Source organism: Cyprinus carpio, chromosome B14, assembly GCF_018340385.1.
Source record: "Cyprinus carpio isolate SPL01 chromosome B14, ASM1834038v1, whole genome shotgun sequence".
NCBI classification, from domain to species: Eukaryota; Metazoa; Chordata; class Actinopteri; order Cypriniformes; family Cyprinidae; genus Cyprinus; species Cyprinus carpio.
In genome coordinates, this window is record NC_056610.1 from 20,373,224 (window position 1) to 20,386,264 (window position 13,041).

A 13,041-nucleotide genomic window follows, 5' to 3' on the forward strand; every position below is an offset into this window, starting at 1 on the left:
ATTTTGAATATTCTCAAAATATTTAGTTTATTCTCGTAATTTTGACTTTATTTTCGAAATATTTTGACTTTATTCTCAAAATATTTCAACTTTATTCTCAAAATATTTTGACTTAATTCTTGTAATTTTGACTTTATTCTCAAAATATTTTGACTTTATTCTCATAATTTTGACTTTATTTTCGAAATATTTTGACTTTAATATCGTAATCTTAGAATTTTTTTTATTATTATTTTTTTTTTATAAGCCACTAAAATTAAAACTTATATTAGCTTGATTGATTTGAGACATTTTATGGGAAGAAAATAGGATAAAGTGTTACACTCATGCGTGTGAGTGAGATTAAACAGCAGTCACAGAAATCTTCCTCTGTTTTTACACATGCACTTATGTTGTACAGTAAGTGTGATCCACACAAATTAACTAAACATAGGTCTGTTATTTTGTTTTCTTTCCTTAAAAATAGCAGAATGTGTGAAGCAGTTAATTAACTGCTTAACAATGTTATGACAATCCTAATAATATTATTAAACGTCCAAATTTATACAAGTACTCCAAGAGGTTAGGAATCACTGTTATTGCCTACACCACTTCACTTCTTCATCTTTACGTTTGAAGGGAGGTTGTGGGAGACAGGCTTGTTTAATATTTAATTGAACTTTGAGAAGTCTTTAACTTTAGGTCAAGATTGGTGGATATTTCCCAAAATGCTTCTCCTCCTCCTCGCGCTCAATAACCCCCTTTCCTTCAGTCAGCTCATGATGCTGAAGATACTCGTGATTGATTCTCGCCGTCTCCAGCGGGTTTGGGCAGTGAGGCATGTTGGATCTCTGAGGGGTGCGCAGTAGGGCCATGAGTCTGAGCAGGTTCAGCATGAGTAGCTGGTCCAGACTGTACATCCACAGGGTGTTTAGTCATTTCCTGTTGTAGCAGTTGGGTTGCGTGTGCTCCCGCTGTACCATAATGCCTGTGGTGTGTTGTTTTGGGTTTTTAAGGAATCATAATGTTGAAGTCATAAAGTGGAAGATTTCAAAATATTGATGTTTTTGATCAAATAAATCAGTTTTGAACAGTAGTGTATTTCTGGTGTCCATTTAAATGTCTCCAACAAAAATGACATATAATCATCATTCATGCAGAGTACATCTCGTTATTATAAATGCCAACTAGAATCAGATAGAAGTTATACTGTGTGACACTTACATATTAATATGTCAAGTTTTCAGTTATGAACATCTTTAAATACTAAAATCAGCTTCAGATCAAATCAATAAGCCACAAGAACAGGCTAAACTATACTCCATTATAACAATACTTCATTTCATTTACTTCCCAATTGCATGAAACAAAGATTCAATATACAAGCACTTTTTAACCCATTAAGTAATTTGTGTAAATGTAGAGAATACCCGTTGGATATTCAATTGAAAGTTTCAAATAATATTTCTTGTATATTGTGTAGTATTTCAGTGCTGCAGTGTGATTGGCCAAATAGAACTGAATCTTTTCTTTAATTTAAAACCTGTCTAATTAAAATGCATGAGATGTTTTTGTGCTGAAAGAATTCTCACCTCAGCTACCCATTACGATTCTGCATTAAAGTATGATTCATTTTGTATCTTCCCACTGTTTCCCCACAAATGCCCACCATACTAATCAGAACAAAGAGTTTTCAGGCACGTGGGACTGAGCTGACCTGATGCTGCTCGACCCTTTTCAGCACACAGGTGGACGCTTCATGCGTGAAGTTCCAGCTAATCTCATCCTCCATTAAAAGCTGCCCATGTCTTCTGATCTCCTCCTTCTAATGGCGCTCATGTCTGTATTATTAATGTGATAATTAAAAGCGGGAGGTGAGCTGCCATCGGGAGTAATAAGGAGAATAAATAAGTATGGAAATGTAATTTGGCTTAATGAATAAGCAGTGCATGTAAAATAAGGCGCCGTGAAAGATGATTGGATAGAATTGTTCAGGATTATGTCATTGCTAAGAATGGAGCATGAGGTCATATCTTTGGCTCATACATCTAAAAGCTCACAGTAGAGTTTTTCTTCATTTATTTTTTAGTAAAAGTTCCTTGAAAGTGCTTAAAACAACATATAATAATGCATGTTGATATAATAAATATAATAAAGAAGAGTTAGTTAAGTTTTATTTAGTTTCAAGAATTAGTTTAGTTTTTTTAGTGTATTTATTTCTTTTTGCACAACATGAAACAAATACAGTAAATAAAAAGCAAGAAAATACAATTCGTATACAGTGCAGGAAGAGAAAAAAAATCTTATTTTTATTTTATATGCATAATTAGGTATATATATTTATAGTTTATTTTATATACTTTTATATACAGTACTTTTTTAAAATTAAATAGTTTAGTAAAATCTGTATAAAGTACATATATTTTATATAAATACATACTTTTTTACTGGAAAACAGCACAGAAAGTAGAGTGTATGTTCTTGATGAGCATGGGCTTTAGTGGATAAGTCTAGGTTGGTGTCGAGACAGTATCGGATCTGTCACTCACTGTCTTTCTGTCGCCTCAGTGCTTGCACCAATGTGCCCATGTGCTTCAACACTAATTAGCTTTTAATAGGGAGTAATTAACTGGAACATGAGTCCAAGAGGCCCGGGGGGATCGGGGAACACTTGGGCGCAGACACACACACACATTTTTAGCAGTTGATGACGCCCAACATATGCTCCAGTTGCTCAGAAACATTCAGATGCCAGCACATGTCTGACCCAGTTGTGCTGTTCTACTGTTGGGTTAAGTGTGTGTTTCTGTGTATCTAATAAGAGCTACAACAAAACAGGAATTTTGGGGGGGGGGGGGGGGGGGCATAATGCAGAAATAGACTAACTATTAGAAGCCACTCATATTTATGCTCCGTTCTTTTTTTTTTAGCCGTGATGTGCCTTTGAAATCTTTGAATGTCCTTGTGCAGCATGATTGAATGAATGTGCTGAATGGTAACAAATAATTGAAAGGTTTATTGGGTTTAATTTTTGCTCAAATGAAATTCCTATGGTCACATGTTTGCCTCTAGGTGGCAGTAGACGCCAATTTTAGTGCTCCTATTCTTGTGGCCATTCACTGCAGCTTTGGTCAAATACCTTTAAAAACCAGGAACTGCTGCTGAAAAGTGAATGATATGAAATGATCAATTATTAAGATGAGTAAATCCACTTGAATTAAATTTCTTTCTCATATACAGGAGATCGGGGCAAGTTGTCACATGGGAAAGGGCTTCATCACATCTCAGTCATGATCAGGTTTCAAGTCAAAAGTCCAGTTACACAATTGTTTTCTCTAGCAGTGGTTTTGTATGTTGCTTTCTGACACCCTTGTGATTCAAAATTGCCCTAATTCAGAATATTATTTGTAAATTCTCTCTTTTAAACCAAAATTTATATTTCAAAATTTAAATTTGTTTGTATTTTTGCTGTAGCCTTTGGGTAAACAAGTGAATATAATAAAATCATATTATATTATATTTGTAAAAAAAGAAATATATATATATATATATATATATATATATATATATATATATATATATATATGTGTGTGTGTGTGTATATATATATATATATATATATATATATATATATATATATATAAAGCACAAATAAATAGTTATTTCTAAAATTATATATTTTTACAAATATAATGGAATATAATATACAATATGACAACTTCTAAACTTAAACAGTATTTTATATTGTAGTGTGGCAATTTAACTTTTGTTTAAATGTTTTTTTTTTCTAGACAGTAACAGTTTAAATGTTAATAGCTTTTGAAGCCAAGACCTTAATGTGAGTACTTACATAGAAATTGTCTTTTAAAAATGAAAACAGGCCAAGAAATATTTACCGTAGTAAAGGTGCGACAACTAGCAGCAATCTCCATATATCACTTTCAGTTCATGGACAGAGTGCATTAAAACCTGTCATTTTGTTTTTAATGTGACTAATGGACATTTGTGTCTATATTTTACAGGTTTCCTGGTCCAGGGCTGAAGAAAGTCCATCCACATGGCTCAGAATCCAGACAAAAACCACCTGAACCCGTCATCAGCCAGATCATCGACAAACTCAAACACATCAATCAGGTGAGTTACTGTTTATCAGAAAACACACTATTTTACATGTGAACTTCACAGTGCACATAATCATACGCTGCCATGCTGTCAGTCAGCACACAGACATACAGACATACATAAACTCATCACCTTTGCTTTAACTCTGTCACAACCGTCTGCCTGTCATCACACACACAGATGTACATGTCTGCACGCTGTTTTATGGCAGCGCAGTCTTGTAGATTATCAGGATGTGTGATGGGGGCTGCCGGTATCTGTACTCTAATGCAGAAAAAGCAGAGGCTTTCATTCACTTTCTTCCTGCCTGCCTTTAAAAAACAACAGCTGCGTGTCGTATCACCTTGGCTGTGTGTGTGTGAGTCAGGGTGTGTCTGCTTATATTTCATGTACAGTTCGTTCCCTATTGTGACCGAGATCCCACAGTGATATTTGACCCTTTAGGGTTTTCTGTCTATATACTCTGGTAATCCTGAGAGAACAGCATCTGGCTCATCCACAGGAAGTTCACCGGGCGATCTAAAGGACACCTCTTTCTGTGCTTCCTCTCTACCTGCAGGATGTGTGGTTTTGGCTGGGTTTAAATTTATGTTGCAATGCAACCTGATTGTGAATGGCTATAGGCTACAGTAAGTAAAGCTCAGTCCAAGTGTGCGTGTGTGTGTGTGTGTTATTGGAACATTTAGCCCTGATTTTTCACATTTAATTTATCCCTTTTACATTTACATTTCGATACATTTATTAATTTACTCTTTTATCTGAAGCAACTTATGAGGAATACAACAAGCAAGAAGAGCTAACAATAGTCCAAAGTAATAAAGGCAAGTACAAGGAGGGATTTAGTAAAAATGGTGAAAGAGATTAGTTTAAAAAACAACAACAACTTTGGATGAAAATAAAACAAATTCATTTTGTAGCTTATTTAATTAATGAGACCTTTGTCATTTTTTTTCCCCACATTTTTAATTTCCTAATTTCAAATTTACTTTAGACAGTTATTTTATTTTATTTTTGCATTGAATTATATTGCATTGTTTTTTTGTTTGTTTGTTCTGCTTTATTTTATTTTTTTAAACTACTTTTTTGGTTTGCTTTTTTATTGTTATTTTTATTATAGACTTTGTTTTGTTTTGTTTGCTTTTTTTGTTTTTTATTACTACTTGTTAAAACAATTTTTTTGTTTGTTTCTGCTTTGTCCTATTTGTTTTGTGTATTCTTTTTTTGTTTTGTTTTTACCATAGACTGTTTTTTTCTTGTTGTTAGATGTTCTGCTTTATTTTCTGTTAATACTACTTGTCAACTCCCTATTTTTATTTAATCATTTTTATTTAGTCTTGTTAATTAATTAAATTATAATTTCTTTTCATCTTTTCAATTTTACTTTAATTAAGTGAGAAATAAGGGAGTGTGGGGTCCTGTGTATGTCTTGCCTTAAACCAGGGTGATATGTATGTGTGTTGCTTTGCGTGTAGTTTTGTGTGTGTGTGTTTGTTATAGAAACCCACTGCGGCCTCATGCTCAATGGCCCCATCTGAGCGGATTAGCGTAGTGCTCTTGTTTAAACAGACCACAGAGACATCAGAGCGACTCTGATGAGTGAAGAAGAGCTGTGGGGTCACGCCTGACATGGGACAGGCCCTCATTTTCTCAGTAACTCAACAAACAGGCCTCTTCTCTTCTCTTCTCTTCTCTTCTCTTCTCTTCTCTTCTCTTCTCTTCTCTTCTCTTCTCTTCTCTTCTCTGAAAGACTCAGTGACCTTCTTCCCATCTGCTTTCTTCCTCCTACGCAGCTCCTGTGAAGTGTCCAGCTGTTGTTTCAAGACACACATCACATAATTTATGTACATGACAATAATTCGCACACAATCAAAATGAATATGTACCCTAGACCTCTGTTGTATACTGTCATGTGTATTAGAAAGAGAGGAAAAAACATAATTAAGCAATGTCACACTTAAAATTGTGCAGCTGATTTGAATAGCAGTGTGGTTGTGAACCTCTTGCTGATGTATGTAGTGTTTATACACACACACACACACACACACACACACACACACACACACACACACACACACACACACACACACACACAGATGATATAGATCTGTATGATGTCAGGTCTGTTCATGTCTGGTAGGCAAATGGCAAGTGCATTTCAAAAGACCTCTATGTATATACACACATCTGTGGCCCCTATAAACACCACAAATGCGCAGACGCATGTTTGTTTCACTGTATTATGTCATAGACTTCCATTGTTTTTCTTTAGGTTAGTGATATATATACATGTTTTGACCAATTAATTTCTAAGCTTTTTCAACTAGTGAGGTCAAACAGGTTCAACTGTGTTCAAAAGGTTTCACTTCATTAGTGAGGCTTTTTTTGAACAGTGAGGACCTCACAAGTACAGTCTTGTAGGATAAGATGTTTGTGTGGGTTGTTGATTAAACTGTGTGCATGTTTGAGATGTCTTTACCTTGTCATTCTCTGACAAACAGGAGAATAGTAGTGTAGTCAAATCAGTGCACAACGTCCTTAATGAGACAGAACGGGACAAGACACAACAGTTTCCAACGGCATGAGCAACAGCGCTAGCCGATTTCACAGAAATCCAAAACATTCCTAATTAAGCCTCTTTCACCACGACAGAGACTGTTTAAATCATTCATAAATGATTCATTATTTAATCATTCATGTTCAGTTAGAGTTCCGGCTGATGGAGATTTTGGTTGAGAAGTTGAGAAAAGTTGAACTTTATGCAAAGAAGCAGCTTCTACCAATGGTTTTTGGTTCATGCATTGATAATCCCTCTCATCGTGTTCACGTTTGCTGCTCTTTTTATTCAAAACTTTCCCCTATAAAACATTAATTTAACATGAAGAAAACTGATTTCATACTAACTCTCCATGACACGTCTGTCTCTTGACCTCCCTCGATTATGTCAATGCGAACGAGGCTTTAGTGTGACTGGTAGTGTTTCCTTTACTTCACCAGCAGAAACTCAAACATGTTTTAATCAAATGTTCAGTTTAACTTAGCCCTGTGATAATAGTTTACATCTGGTGTTATCTGGCACCGTGTTAATGTGTGTTCTCATTTGTTTCCAATAGCCGGGGGTTTGAGTTGTTTCCCAGAGCGGACAGACAGAACACTCATATCAGACTTTTCCTAGCATTTCAGAAAGCCAAGATCTCATCTTCTAGCCTGGGAGGCTTGTTACTTTAAGTATGTGCTACATTTTCTAAGTGTTCTCCAGCAGTTGTAGTTCTATAAAACATTTTGGGTGTGGATCCATTTGATTTTATGGAGCAATAAGGTTTTTGGAAGCTCTTAACAGTGTTTGAAATATTTCTGTTCCCGGGGTATATTGCGTGACAAGCCTGTGTCCCAAAGAGTGTTAGTGTAGCAGCGCTAGAGATGGGCCTCTTCTGAAAGAGAGACACCGGGGAGCGCACTGAACACCAAAAGACAAAACTTTACCCTCCCTCAGCTCTGCAGACCCCGATTTCTCACGCCTAATGCAGCTGATGTAATGGCTGCGCGGGGCCAAGTTTAGAGTAAGCTCAACTCTATAAATGAAAAATATGACTTGGTTCTCAAGCTATCCCAACTGGGCAAGTGCTCAAAGAGTCTGTGTGTTCTTATCTGCATGCCTAAACATGACTCAGTCAGAGACCGATCTCTCAGGCCTAAATGTAAGTGAGTTAGCGCATTAGCAGTGCTGAAGCTTTATCTTAGATATTTGATCAGGGGTTTCACATTTTTTTAATGCCAAGGAGCCCCAAATATGATGATTTGCAACAAACCCATACATATTTTATTGAGGAAAAAAAGTAAATGTGATATAAAAGATGTGAGTTGTGCAGCAGGATTTCAAACAGCCTCTGGATTCGGGTTGGCAAGTGTTAAATTCAAACCCTGCATATACTGTATAGCGCCAGTGCATAGTGTTTATCAGCCATCTACAGTATTTCTGCTTGCCGGAAATGGCAGAGATGTTCAGAGATGAAGCTCATATAGCACACACCCTCCATCTGTCTTCATGTGTGTTTGTGTTTGTTCCCATGACTGTCAAACATTCACTCGGGCTGATCTGTAAAGTCTGCAGCGTCTCTTCGTGTTTATACAAGAATAGTGCGTCATTTGTGGACAGTTTACTTCTTTGAGGGGAGTTGTTAAACTACAAAACCTCCAGTTTGTTCTTAAAAATTAACCTTAATAAATGTGTTAAATCTCTCTCAGATCAGTCAGATATGGCTAAAAAATCTTTTAAGGACCAACACACTGAAACAGAGTTTCATAAGTAATTTGTCTGTCCAGAATGAAAATGAACAAGCTGCACAATCAGAATATATTAGAGGTTTAAGGTTTATACATTTATTTTAGACCACTGAGGCTAGCTAGCATGAAATAGGAACCAAGCAGCTGACAAAAAACACGTTGAGCCTGGATAGGACATGGTGTAAGGCCAGACATATCAGTTTGGATATTTCTAAATGAATAAAGCTATAATAAGTAATCTGATATTTAGATATAATCTGACTGAAATAATGTGCTTTTTGGTGACATTATGGAGATAAACACAACCATTTTTACCAGAGCTTTACTGGAGCCTATATTGTTGGAGTACCAAGGACAGAGGTCTAGAAAATCGACCTCACATGTATAGTTTAATTTACGCATATTGCTAAATTAGATTTTCATATTTAGGAAAATATGTCTTTCCGCTAGTGCCGTCATCGGGACCATCTGGACTTTCCAGGGTATTGAGTTTCTGTTCAAAAAAAGCCTGTTCCCAGCGGAGCTCAGGGGATAGTGGTGAAACACTGCAATTATCTGATTGGTCTTTGATTATAGAAGTTCCCTCCAGCGTTGAGATGTGTCTACCATGTGTAGGGCAGAGAGGTGAGCATATATTACATGTCACTTCTCATGTTGTCCTAGATTTGTGGAATGTTCTGTGAAAAATTAGATGCTCTGTTTTTTTCTTTTTTTCATATACTATGGGAAAGAACTCTTTCACACACACTCACTTTTTCTCTCATTTCCTGACTGGGACTTTTCTCTGCATTTCTCTGCCCTCACTTTCTTCTTCTCTCTCTATCTGAACTCCACCCTGCATTTCTTATGCTTTTTCTCCCATGTTAATCCCACTTTCTTTCCTGCTCTCCTTCCTGACTGTGTTGAGTTGTATGTGACACACTCCAGTCCCGCAGCCCTCCTTCGCTCTAATTAGATCCAGCGGCAGAGATGGAGAGAGAGGGAGGGCCGCAGGTAAGGCAGGAGAGCAGACAGCAAAAACAAACCAGAGCTCAACATTCCAGCACGCAGCCTCACGTCCTGCTGCCGCTGACTCCACACCTCATCTACTCCAGTAAAAGTACCAAAAAGTACCAAGCTCCAAAGACCTCTTCACATCAGACATGAACTAAAAAAGGGAACAGTTGCAGATGAAAGTCTGTGCGCTCCAAAGTTAGACAAGTAGTCGTCTATTTAAATAATAAACCAAGTTTACTTCAGGACAAAAGTTGGCAGTGATTGACAAATTTAATTTTAATAATCAGCAAGGATGCATCAACGCTAATCAAAAGTGACAGTAAAGACATCTATAATATTACAAAAAAAATGCTTATTACAAATAACTTTAGAACTTTCTATTCCTTAAAGAATCTTTTGAATGAATTTGATTGATTTCTGAAGGATCATGAAGACTGGAGTAATGACTGCTGAAAATACATATTTGCTATCACAGGAATAAATTATATTTTATAATATATTAAAATAGAAAACAGTTCTTTTAAGTTGCAATAATATTTCACAATTTTATGGATTTTACTGTATTTTGATTCAAATAAATGCAGCCTTGGTCAGCTTAAGAGACTTCTTTTAAAAAATCAACCAACCTCCAATCCAAATGTATCTGTATTGTACTATTTATAATATGAAATTTACTAGTTTAATCTGAGGCCTTGAACTTCTGTGATGGTTTATGAGGTTTAACTGTGGGTGGTAGTTTGAAGGTTATTAAACAAATCCTGCCATGGTCGGTTGAGTCTAAGTACACACAAACAAATATTTAGGCAAATTATCTACACACACACACACACACACGAATAGCAGCTTAATGTGTTTCAGTGGATGCTGGTCCGTTTGAAGTTGCGTGACACCTGTGACACCTGACATTAAAGCAGTCTAGAAAGACCTCCATAAATCCAGAGTAGAGTGGGGGCTGCGTTTGACCCCCTCCTCAGCGCCGCATGTCTCTGTTCTCAACAGCTTGATTTGCTGTGGCCCTCACACCAAAAACTCCCATATAGATAACTTTCCTTTTAGAAAATATGTCCTTCTAATGCAGTCTTCTTTTTCCGACAACCTTAATCTATCTCATGTTGTCTCTCTCCTCCTGCTTTTTCCACTCTTATACTTTTTTTTACTCTCAAACACGTCACCTTTTAAGTTTCATTGCTTCATTCTTCACTTTAGTTTTCTTATTCCCGCTCGGATTTTTATTCATTAGTAAGAAAAGTCATGAATGATAATATTTTGATTGTTTCTCCTAAACAATGAGAATAAATGGAGAGCAAAGTGCTTCTAAGATGTTTCCTTCTAAGAAAAATACTTTAGTAATCTCATATGTTTCTAGAAGAATGTTTAGAAGAGATCTTAACAATGTCATATACTGTGCTCAGATTGGTCATTATCTGTAAATCAACAATCAATCTCAGAAATATTTCAGGTTTATGCCATTCATCCTTGTGTGGTCACGTTAGATCCATAAATAGAGAAAAAAGGTCTGTGGCAGGAGACATGCTACTTGATTTCTGTAATGATGTAGGTTTATTTTATACCTGCACTTTTAAAAATGACTTTTTTGCTTTACAGGCATTGATGGTTCCATGAAGAATTTTAAACATCAGTGGAACCTTTTCATTCGACAAAAAGTTGTTTAGATTATAAAATGCTCTTCACACTAAGAAAAAATGGTTCTGTTAAGTTAATTATTGACTGAAATGTTCTTTGAGGAACCTAAAATGGTACACAACAAAAACCTCCTTATTGAGTGTTGTAGGACTTTCTTCTTCCTGTTAGCAGGTCTTGTCGTTAAATAACAAATCTGTTTCAGTATGTTGATCACAAAAAAACAACTACAATACCTAAAACCATCAGATTCATTCACACAGAAATCAGTGCTTTTGAAGCATCATGCAATTTCATGTCTCAACCACAGATGGCGATAGAGAGGCCAAAGTTCTGTAAAGTACAGTCAGCTCTAACTTGTGAGACAGTTTGGTTCATTTTAGAGATTTTGCTGCCTTAAAAGCGTAGTTAACTGTAGTTACTCACTTTTTATTAGTGGCATGTAGTGTGGTTAAAGTTAAACTACTTTTCAAAAGGGTAGTTTGAAAACTAATTTCAAAGTAGTTTCTGATTGTCTCATTGATGTCTATTTTTATTTCCACTAAGGAGTTTTAAAAGAAACATCTGAGACAAAATTGATAGTTAAATGAAACCCCATAAAGTCTCCTGAGCTATGAAACGGGCATCCTCTGGGCACTTTCTTACATCTCTCCACTGCCGTTCCCTCTATAGTAGGTTCTCACATTCCCTCCTTCTCCTCCATCCCCCTCTCTTTTTCATCTATCTGTTCCTCTCTCCCCTGCTGTCTAGGAGGTCAGACGGAGCACATGAGAGGTCTTTTCCTTCCAATTAGTTAGCTGCTAATGAGGCTGAAGCCCCCAGACCCTCCTCCCAGCAGTGCTCACAGCAAAGCCCCCTCATCCTGCAGGCCAGAAGTTTTGTGCCCCCTACTGCCACCAATCTACCCCCACCCACTTCAGCCACCCCACTGGCTACAATTACCCCACAGCCAGCCAACAGCTACCCTATAACCAGAGCTCATCTGTGCTGAAGGAAACACCTTACATGGTCACCGACAAACCTGTTTACTAACAGGACATATTTGTTATCCTGATCTGCTGGAAAGACTTCCTGTGACATGGAAATGTTACAGAGGGCACTTCCTGAGCCACTGACCGACCAGAAATCGGTACAGGGATGCAAAATAAACAAAAGTGCATGTATTGGCTGAAGTGTTCCCAAACACCTGTATCACCTCATCTACAGCTGTGCAGTTAAACAGAGAGTCTCGTGCCATTGGTTGAGCCAGAAGATGTAATGTTGTACTGCTCAAACAAACTCTTCAGGAAATTAAACTTATTTAATTTAATTAAAAAAACAAGATTGTTGTAGTTTTGGATTTCTTGATATTGTTTTAAAATTTGTTTCATTTAAATGGATGGGTATATTGAATGTTTTAAGTAAGTAGTTTTATGTCATTTTTGTCATTTAGTGTACTTTTTTAAAGCTTGGTTTTTAAATGAGTAGTTTTGGTTTAGGAAAGTAACCCTGGTCACCCCACCAGGAGCCGTGCCTCACATCTGGGGGTCAGGGCTCCTGACAAACATGATTCTTGTTGCCTTATGAGCACTGTAGACTGAATCCATTGAGATGTGATTGTGTTGGAGGGAGAGAGGCTTACAGGTGGAAGGGTTATGGTCGTGTTGTTTCTCAGGCTGTAGTGTAACCCAAGCCTCCCCTGGGCTCTCTGTGAGATTTGCCTCTATGTGCTGTTTCTCATGACTCGTCCGTATCTCCCAGCATGAACCGAGAGAGGAACCTCAGAGAAACACGGTGCTCCATCAGCGGCCCTCACTGGAAAACACAACAGGAGCCTCTCAGCGGGTCAGAGGTCTCACTTCCTGTTTCCTCTCCGTGCAGGGTCATCATAGGGTCTCCTCTGTCTCTCTTTCCTTTTGTTACAGGGGCCTCACAGCGCAAATCAATGTCTCTACAATGTAGCAGTTGGATTATGCAAGAAAGACAGAAGAGGAAGGAGGCAGTGCTCACACATGTGGCACACTGCTCAGTGTCAGTGCTTAA

At 37.1% G+C, this 13,041-nt stretch overlaps 1 protein-coding gene across 2 annotated transcripts in view; it reads left to right on the plus strand.

Annotated features, from left to right (window-relative positions):
• gpc3 (glypican 3) overlaps window positions 1-13,041 on the plus strand; it is a 128,000-nt gene that overhangs the window by 88,350 nt on the left and 26,609 nt on the right. For both annotated transcript variants that reach the window (XM_042738499.1, XM_042738500.1), the window contains one exon: window positions 4,002-4,113. In XM_042738499.1, the coding sequence (XP_042594433.1) occupies window positions 4,002-4,113 (112 nt within the window). The remainder of the gene's footprint in view (window positions 1-4,001; window positions 4,114-13,041) is intronic.